Source organism: Belonocnema kinseyi, chromosome 1 (genome assembly GCF_010883055.1).
Source record: "Belonocnema kinseyi isolate 2016_QV_RU_SX_M_011 chromosome 1, B_treatae_v1, whole genome shotgun sequence".
Taxonomy (NCBI): Eukaryota; Metazoa; Arthropoda; class Insecta; order Hymenoptera; family Cynipidae; genus Belonocnema; species Belonocnema kinseyi.
This window is the reverse complement of record NC_046657.1, coordinates 165,936,542-165,946,905: the sequence shown is the minus strand read 5'-3', so window position 1 is coordinate 165,946,905 and position 10,364 is coordinate 165,936,542. Positions and strand designations below refer to the sequence as shown.

Sequence of the window (10,364 nt, the reverse complement as noted above, 5' to 3'; positions counted from 1 at the left end):
CCCTTCCACCACCAAGTAAGTGTGTGGAGGGTGTGTAAAGGAATAGAGAAGGTGTAAGAAAAATGTAAACCCTTAGGGGACACATTAAAAGCTTCCATTCCACTACATGTGCAGGAAAATATGAATGTCTTTGGAAATGCTTTTAAGTTCGTCGTTTGACAATTAGGAATACTTTTTTGGGTCCTGCTTGGACGTTGGACTGAAGAAAAGTTATCTGACTACTTACCCTCTAAGTTTTGATTGTAAGTATTAGGAACTTTTTTCGTAAATAAAAAAAGCGGCCGACGAAACCTTGCGTATTTTTTTAGTATCCACCGACGTAACTATCAATGTCTTCCATATTTCACGACAGAAGTGACTAAATAAACGATTAAAATTTAGTTAGGAGCGGGATAAATTGATTTGTTAAAGGATTTTTTAATCCATTTTACTTTACAACTTCAGGAACACTTTTTGTGTTGTTTTCCATCGACGTAACATCCATCAACGTGAGCGTCGTTTCATGTTATGATGTTAGCTGAGAAGATGCCTGCACGCCGAGGGCCGAAAAATAATACAAATTGCATGAAACGAAACATAAATTGTTACGATCCTGAATTTTGTTTGACAGATTTTAGTTAGGTTTGTACCGGTATGTTTACAAGTATGTGCTTGCGAGTTGGATTCACATCTCGTTTTTCATTTTGTACGTACTTAATTTAGTTAAAACTATAAACGATTATCATCCATTTATTATGAATGCTTTGTGGAAATTGTGCTTATTTTTTTAATTAAATTAAATGTGTAAACTTATTAAATTTGTCTTCGAAATGTTCTTTATTCATACATTTTAACTTTTTTCACTGTGTTTTTATTTCTAAAAGAAAAATAACGAAACGGCCAAAAATAAAAGTCAAAAATCGAATCCGTTTTCAAAATTTGTAAAAAAAATAGGAAAGGGTAAAAATGAAAAGGAGCCAAAGCGGCAAAAGCAAGGCGTAAAAAAGTAAATAAAAATCCCATCGAAAAGACTGAAGCTTAAATAAAGCAACATCTGAAGTAAAACTTTTGAGTGACTTTTTTGAAATAAACATAACCTCTAAAAAGAATAAATAATTTATTATTTTATTGGTAAGTTAAAAAATATTTTTTTATTTATTTTACTCATGAAAGTTATGCAAATGGGTATAAAGTTATGCATAATTTTGAATCCTATTCAGAGGTTTTAAATGTAAAATTATTAAAATTTACTGCATATTACAATGTGAGAATAAATGTATTCAAGTTCTTTTTGTTTGACAGACAATCCAACATACAAAAAAAAAATTAAAAACCTTTTGTGATTTATGACACAATATCATAAATAAAAATTTCGAAACAAAACATTCAAGATTATTAATTGAATACTGCTACATATTCAAAATGTAGCTATTTTACTATATAATAAAACCAATCATTAATCCTTCAAAATTTAAAAATTCCAAAAAAGCGTCAAACACTGAATATTTTCAAAGTATAGCTTTCCAATTTTTCAAGACAAAACGAATTTTTATGTCGAGAAATGCCTGATTAACGATTTTTTTCATTAGATTTGTTTTAAAAAAATCATTAAGTTTACTCAATAATTATAAATTTTGCTTAAATTGTCATGAAGTTCCCAATTGAAAGGACTGGCATAAAAAAATAAGAATTTTACTGCCAATAAATGCACGAATAATGCATTTGTTAATTAAATTTGTTTTTAAAAGAATCATAAGATTAATCAACAAATTACGAATTCTGCTAAAATTAACATAAAACTCCTTATTGAAAAAATTGTCATAGAAAAAAAAAAACAAATTTTTCTGTCGAAAAATTCCTGACTAATGCATTTGTTTATGCAATTTAGTATGTAATATCAAAAATAATATTCTTAAGAAAAATTTCCCAGTCATAATGTTGTTTTTATCAAAATTTCTTGCAATATAATTTAAAAACGGAAAATTATGGAAAATCGTAGAAACATTCTTTCAACAAATATTTTATTTATAAATTTTTTTTATATAATATTTGAACATTTTCAAATAATGTTAATCTATAAAACTTAGAAGATTTCAACAATCTTTCTGGTATTGAGGAGCACTGGGAGCGTCAAACTATTCAGCGGACTTTTTGTAACCAAAATTCAAGTGCTTCATTAGCAAAGTGGTTAGAATGCGCGGCAAAATACACTAGTTTAGGCAGTTTAACCGTGTGTGCGCAAATCATGTATTAAATAATGATAAAAAATGAAGCTTATATAATAATAATTTAAAAAATAACTTTTTTTAGAATTATTGTTCTAAAAAATTTAATTTAATTGATGCATTAAAATAAGAAGCACTGAATAGAGGATCTACGAGAATCTAATAAATATTTCATTAAGTCCGTTTTAGGACCTCCAATCATGCATCAATAGAAATTTGCGCACATTTTGAGTAGTTGAATAGTACTTGTATTATATTGTATTAATACTCATCAGATACTAGTAAAGTCTCCGAGGCTACAGAATTTAAAAGAATAAAAAGAGGACTTATATTTCGACTTGGGTGCTGCAAACAATCTAAAAAAGTTTTTGTATCTGGAAAAAATGTCTGAATGATCAAAGGACTATGCGAGGTAATGACTATTCGAGAGAACGAAATAAAAACTTAAAAAACGCTGCGATCAAGAAACTTACACAAATTGAAGAGGGCTGCAAGTTATAAATAGAAAGTAAAGATATCTTAGTGATAATATAAATGGAAAGATAGCTGACCAGATACTTGATAGCTTATATTGATGAAGTTTATGATCCAGACTTTTCTCTGTCTATTAGGCAAATTTTAGATCCAGAATCATCTCTGATTAAATAAGACTGTTTCTTGATTAATTTGTGAGTGCTTGTTTCAGTTTCAATGTTTCTGATAGAGCAGCTGCTGTCCTTGCAAGCGCTTTATTAAAAAATATCGGGTTTATAAAATCTGAAGATATACTCCGATTGATTGCCATGCGCAAAGTAAAAAGACAAAAAGAAAAATTGAGAAAAATTATAGAAGATGAGGATAGATCAAATTTTTATACTTCGAAAGGTTTTTTTTTTATGACAGAGAAGATAAGACTTTGTAGATCGAAGCTGATGACGAAAATATCAAACATTGAAGAACTATCAGGGAAGAGCATGTATCATTCAAGAGCCTGGTAATAAGTATGTGGGACATGTAACTGTCGAAAAATCTAAAAGAGCAATAAAGATTTATGATAAATTTTTTTAATACCTGGATACCAGTTAACTAAAACTAGATCAATTAGTTGCGATGGGACAAACACAAACAGAAGACACAGTGGATTATTTGTCGCCTTGAAATAAAATTGAAAAGAGATACACAGTGGCTTGTGTGCATCCTACATTTCGCAAAAGGCGATTCCATTTTACAACCGCAATTTTAAATATTTTTTTCGGATTTTTTGCATATTACAACTAAATATCATTCTATCTTGCTGACCAGAGGCGGTTTTTAGAAAAAGAATTTCTATATTTTTTAATAATAAAAAAGGGAGAGAGCGGACACACTGGAGCGCATCGAATTGCTCGTAACGAATGTTCCTTTTATCGTTATGAGCTACAGGTCAGTTACAAACAATGAAATTATGAAAGCATGGATTGATTCAATTATAATTAGCAGAATAAGCTTATCCATATAATTAGAAGAAAGTAAAAAAAAAGATTCATGAAAATCGGTTAATATTTGCAGTAATGATCGAAACGTTAAAGCGCATATGAAAGTATTTAGTATAGCCACAAACACCGTAGCAAGGGAGGAAACGCATTTTTTTGTTCAGCAAAATCTACAGCCTTCAATTTTCCCCGATTTGAGATTGTTATTTTTTTAACTGAAGTGCGCTAAATTTCAAAGTGCACCTAGGTCTTACATATGTGCATTTTCATTTATTAATCTATCATATGTTTATTTAAAGTATGAGAAAATCGGTATTTTTTACAAAATCATTATTAGCTTTATAACAACTGTTAGCATATAATGAAAATCATCTTAGATCATTTTTATAAAACAACAACAATCGTAATTGTTATAAACAATTTCTTTCAAAATTCTGGAATCCGTGCTTCTTGCTATTTCGTTTTTTTCTTCATCATCCGAATTAATGTAAATATTTCTAAAACGAATATACGTTTGATTATATTTCTTAAAATACAATAATTGTTGACTTTGTAAACGAATAAAATAAGTAAATATAAAACTTTGGCCTGGAAAATAATTTATTTGCACTGAAGTTGCTTCAAATGTTTGTAAAAGGGACTTACATACACTTTTTCTATGTAAATTTGATACTAAACAATGTTATTATTTAATGCCAAATATCACACAATTTTCATGTATTTCAAAATTATTCTAATTTTCCTTGAACAAAATTTGTTCTGATTTGTAAATCAGGGCATATTCTAACGGTCAGTTCTAGAAAAAAATGGTCAGTTCTAAAACTTGATAATGGTCAGTGCAAAAATACATTTAAACTACATTTTAGCACATAACGGCCATGAAAAGTAATTGATTTTAGCTATAATTTTTTCTAATTGCGCAACAGTGCACTACTTAGAAAATACTTAACATCTTTGTGCGAGTGATTATCAGTAACGTTTCCAATAAAAAGCTAACAATTATAATTTTTATAAACAATTCTTTTTAAAAAGTTTGAAATTTGTGGGTTTTCAATTTAGGATTTTCCTTTATCCTCTGAATTGATGCAGATATTCTTAAAAAGAACGCAGGTTTAATTATATTTGTGAAAATATAACACGAGCAATTCGATGCGCTCCGGGGTGTTGCCTCGTGAGTTTCACGAGGGTCGATGAGAGTTCTGCGAGAATCCACACACAGCTAACACTGAGCGGCACTAAAAGTTTTCTCTACTGTTCTCCCCTTTTTTGGATTATCAAACAAAATATAAATCTTTTTCCAAAAACTGACTTTGGTCAGCAAAATAGAATAGAATTTAGATGTCGTATGCAAAAAATGAGAAAAAATATTAAAAATTGCGGCTGTAAAATAAAATCCTATTTTCTAACGCTAATAAATCCCTTAAGGCATGTGATTGAAAATCTGGATGGCCCCACATATAACGGATATAAGTGATTTAAGCAAAGATCAAAAGTATCAAAAGTAAGTACCTTAACAAGCCCGAATTCTAGGAAGATTGTTTTATCAAAATGGCCTACTACAGCTGATGGGTTGATGCGACTCTAAGTAAGCACCTCCAATCTGAACTTCATGACCTTGAAAGGCGTGTCCGTGAAATCGCTGTCATTCTCATTGCAGAAGCAAGGCAGACGTCACAAAAACCACCTCGCAAATTTAAAATCCCTAAATTAAACTTCGAAGCCAACAACTACACCGAAATGATTAATTGGGATGACTGGAAAAAGACAGATTCACCCCTGATGATGGGGATCCCTTGCAAAGGTCTTCAAACTTTTGAAAAGAACTATAAACTACGAGCTTTTTACATTATGATTAGAACACCTATTTCCAAATTTAAATAAATGTGGTAAGTAAAATAGCAAATGCAAATTAATTTTAACAGTAGCCAAAAAAATATCTGAAAGAAAACCTACACACATGTATAATTTGAAGTTGATTATATTTTTTTTAAAATCCTTAATAAATTCTAAGTGCACACTGTAACAAATAATCGTAATGTTCCCATACAAAAATATGGAATTTTTCACATACTTTTGAATATCCCATAAAAGCATGGAAGTTTTCCGTTGTTCACATTAAAATTCTCCATGCACGTCGAGAATCCTATTCAATGGTACGGAAAACTTTCACTCATGTATGGAACTTTGATGCGCGGCTCCAGAATGCGCAGCTGAGTGAAGCACGCATGTGCTGTAACCATGGCAAATGGAGAAGAAGGAGCAGAATATAATACAATCATGGCTTCAAGCGTCTAATTCATACTAGTTTAAATACACACTTGCAAAACATTTTTGTATTTGCAGCAGTGAAATAGTTTAGTGTAATAAAATTTAGTGCAATCAGAAATTTTTCCCAAAAAGAAGAAGAAAGCAGCATGAGAGGGGAAATTCTAGACAAGCGCCTAATTCATTATAGTTTAAGTACACACTTGTGGAACATTATGGAGTGGGAGCAGTGAAACAATTAAATATATTGAGTGGAATCAGATTCAGAGCAATTAGACATTTTTCAATTTAATGTAGCCTGACTATAGGTAGTTCTAGATTACTTAAATAAAACGCTTTGAGATCAAAAAATAATTAATTCAATATTGGCATTTAATTGCGGTATGGGAAAAATGCAAACTTTCTATGGGAAAAATACAACCAATGTATCGGACAATTGGCATTCTTCCCATACCCAAATATGGGGAAACACCTGCCCGGTATGGGAAAAATCCCATACATTTTTCTTAGAGTACACCATTTGCTTAACACACACAACTTACTTACTTTTAAGAGCCCATTTTTCTCCTTTTCTGAGGCTATTTGTATACACTAGAAATTGTCCTCCGCAAGTCTGCTCGGTATATACAGAGAATTTTGCAGACTCTGTAAATGTTGTCAACAAAGATCTTGGTCCCAACCGTTCAAATATGTCTTCAATTTCCCCAACCGAGGATTCGCATTCGCCCGTTATCACAAGGTATCGCGAAAGTACTAATACTAGCAGAATTTTCAGGATATAGTCCATTTTTGCTCAAATTTTGCAAAACGGACAAATTTAACGATCAAGTTAAATGACTTAAATAAAATGATTGAGATACTTTTGAAATTGTGAATTAGTCTTAGAGGCTTCGAAATTTGTTATCAGAAGCTTTAAATGATAACTGCAACCGAAGTCGCAGAGTCTTTTTATGTGACTGACGCTGAAAGATAAATACAATTTGTACTAGACAAGAAGTAGGGGCAGGTTTCTACAAAAAGATAATATTTTCCTTCCTAATTCTAGACTTAGAGTTATCATCTAGAGATAGTCATATACACTCCGGGTCATCATTTTTTGTCCACCCTGAACGAAATTGGTCGGAGTAATAAGTTTTACATCTCTGTTAAAAATTCATCTATTTAAAGTAGTCCAACCTGATTTTAAAGTTTGAGTCATAACTTAATCATCTTTTAAAAATTACACACGTTTTTTTAGCAGCAAAAAAATGGAGAAAAAAACATTGTTTTTTTGCTATGAAAAACTTAATTTTTTACAGAGCATACATGAATTTTTGACCGAAATATAAAACGTTATATTTCAACCAATTTCGCTCAGGGTGGGCAATACTCTTTGCCCGAGAGTGTACTCTTACAAAATATTTTATTTGAAATGATAAATAATATAGGGATCTTACTTAAATTACGTAATAGCTAAAGTGGAATGGGGGGGGGGGTCGAGATATTTGGTTACGATTTGTAACGGATGGGTGGAGTCGTTTATTCATTCACGTACTTTTTGTAAATTCTAACATAAAACAAATAACTCACAGTAATTTTACAGAAATTTAATATGAATTTGAATTCACACGCTCAAAAATCCTAGGGAGTGAAGAACGCATCTAGTCGATTTTTGTATTTCCCACAAATTTGTGCACATACTTTTTCAAATTAAAGGTGAAATTATCGACAACTGTAACATGATCATTGTGAATTCTCTTTTGTTAAAACTCCTTCGGCTTTAGAGAACACATTCACATCGCGCATCTCACGAATTCATAATAAAAAATACGTTTTTAAACACTTTACTGCGACTTGTGTCCTTTACCAAAAAGCTAATTGTTTATATTGAAAATATTTTTATAACAAGAGTTTATAACAAATTTGTAGACTATTTTGGTTCAATAACTGCTTTCTTCTTTTTTTCTCTTGTGTGGTTTTTTCAAAAATTGGATTTTTTTTGCAATCCTATTTTTATGGAGAAAACAAAAACTGCGGGTCCTGTACAAAAATTATGAATAGAAAATTTTTAGCTCTTTTTTAATGAAAAACTGTTTTTCTTCATTTTTTCTATAGCTTGTGATGCTTGTGCAAGAATTTTATTTTTTAATTTTATTTTTCACGATTAAAACCACCAAAAAATAATCAATAAGAAATCACTAGCTCTTTTTTAGGTGAACAACTTTTGTTGTATTTTTTTCGTAGCTTGTGTCGTTTGCATAAGAATGTAATTTTTTTATTTTGCATGTTGTTTTTTGCAAATAAAACAAAAATTGCACAACAAATCAAAAAATGATCACAAACGAATTTATAGATCTTTTTTCGGTTGGACAACTTTCCTTTACTATTTTTTTCGTAACTTGCGTGGTTTCGTCCAAAAATCTCATACGTGTCCTATAAAAAAGTGCTCAATAACAAATTGCAGATCTTCTTTGGGTGAATAATTTTTTTTTTCATTTATCTTTTTTCGTATCTTGAAAGTTTGGCGGAAAAATGAAAAATTTTATTTTTCATTTTTTTTTTTGTGAGATCAAAATTTGAATTTTCGATTTTTAACGAAAAATCATAAAGTTTTTATGATAATTTTTAAGTTAAACGTTGTTTAACTTAAAATGTATCTTTTCTTTATTTTTTTAAATTTTGAATGCTCTATAATTGTTCATTTTATTTTTATCAAAAAAGGTTGTAAGGCTAAATTCTTCCAAGTTTCAACACAAATAAAATTTGAAACCAAGAGAATGATTTTTTATGAAAAAAGTGAATTTCAAACTAAAAACTATCAATTTTAAAAAATTGGACCAGTCACATTTTCAGTTAAAAAATTAATTTTAAACCAGAAAAAGCATTTTCCACTAAACAGTTAAATTTTCAACCAAAGACATAAACATTCATTAAAAAAAAAAATTAATTTTAAACAATTTAATTTTACTTCTGCCCAAGTAGTTGTATTTAAAATTAAAAAAGTTTAATTAAAACAAAATTAACCTTTAACCAAAGAGATGAACTTTCTTTTCACGATCAAAATATGAATTTTTAAACAAGAAATAAGTTTCTACAAAAAAAATTGAATTTTTTATCCAGATAGACGAATTTTTAACAAAAAATATGGATTTTGTAACAAAAATAAGTTTCTACAAAAAATTTCAATTTTCAATAAAAAATACCAATTTTTTTTACCAAAAATTATGACTTTTCAACAAAATTGTTGAATTTTCAGCCGAACAGTTGAATTTTTATTAGTTGACTTGTCAACAACAAAATATGAATTTTCAATAAAAAGGGTTTTCTACGAAAAATCTGAATTTTTAACCCAACAGGAGGCATTTTTACAGTTGAATTTTCAACCGAATAAAATGTTTTTCTAAAAAAAATTGTCAAATTTTCAATTAAATAATTCAATTTATAACTAAAAAGATTATCTTCAGCAGAAAGCTTTTGCGAATTCGCTAACAATACGTACATGAGTAAAGGACCCCCTCCCGTAACAAATCGTAACAAATTATCTCGACCCCCCTCCACTTGACTTGTTACATAAATTAAGGACGGTCCCTAACTGGCAGAGAGAATAAATTAAAAATTTTGAAATTTTAGTTTGTAATAGTATTATCAATTTTATTATTTAATTAAAAATTTGTCTTTTTGAGTTGAAGATTCAACTATTTTGATAAAAAATGTACTTTTTGATTAAAATTTATATCTTAGCGTTAAAAAATTGCGTAAAATCTCTTTTAAATGAAAATATAAGATTTTTTGAAAATTCGTGTTTTCAATTTAAAATCTCATCTATTTTAGTAAAAATTCCGATTTTATTGAATACAAATGCAACAGTTTGGTCGAAAATGAATCTTCTTTGCTAGATGTTTTAAAGATTTTGTTAAAAAAATTTGGTTGAAACACTTTGTTAAAAAACTATATTTTTGTTAAAGATTCATATTTTAAGTTGAAAATTTTGTTTTTTGGTATGAAGGTTAAATTTTTTTATTAATAATTCGACTAAGTTGGTGAAAGTTAAACTACACTGTAAACAACAATTTTAAGGCTTATGGATTTGAAGATACAACAATTTCGATGACAATTTTTTTATCAAATGAAATTTATCTTTTCTTGTCGTTGAAATAATTATTAGACTTTTTGTCGAAAATTTATGTTTTTAAGTTAAATTTCAATCATATTGTTGAAAATTTAATTATTCTGCCGAGAATTCAAATTAAAAAAAATCTTGTATGGTAGAAGAGTATTTTTTTCCTTTAAAATATATAAATAAATTTAAAAAAATTTCAAATTGTATTTCAAAAATATAACAAGATTGAAATGCTTGTATTTGAGTGTTACAGTCTGTCAAGTTAAAGCGTGGGTGGCTTTACTCGCAGTCGGTAAGGTGTATCGACATGATTTTGGTGTCAAAATATTAAGAAGAGCTCCCTCT

The 10,364-nt window shown here is 29.1% G+C and overlaps 1 protein-coding gene across 1 annotated transcript in view; it reads right to left on the bottom strand.

The window, feature by feature from the left end:
• The window catches only part of LOC117180990 (O-acyltransferase like protein-like), a 17,934-nt gene extending 11,227 nt beyond the window's left edge, over window positions 1-6,707 (bottom strand). The window contains exon 1 of the mRNA XM_033373578.1: window positions 6,467-6,707. Within this exon, the coding sequence (XP_033229469.1) occupies window positions 6,467-6,707 (241 nt within the window). The remainder of the gene's footprint in view (window positions 1-6,466) is intronic.
• Between the last annotated feature and the right edge of the window lie 3,657 nt (window positions 6,708-10,364).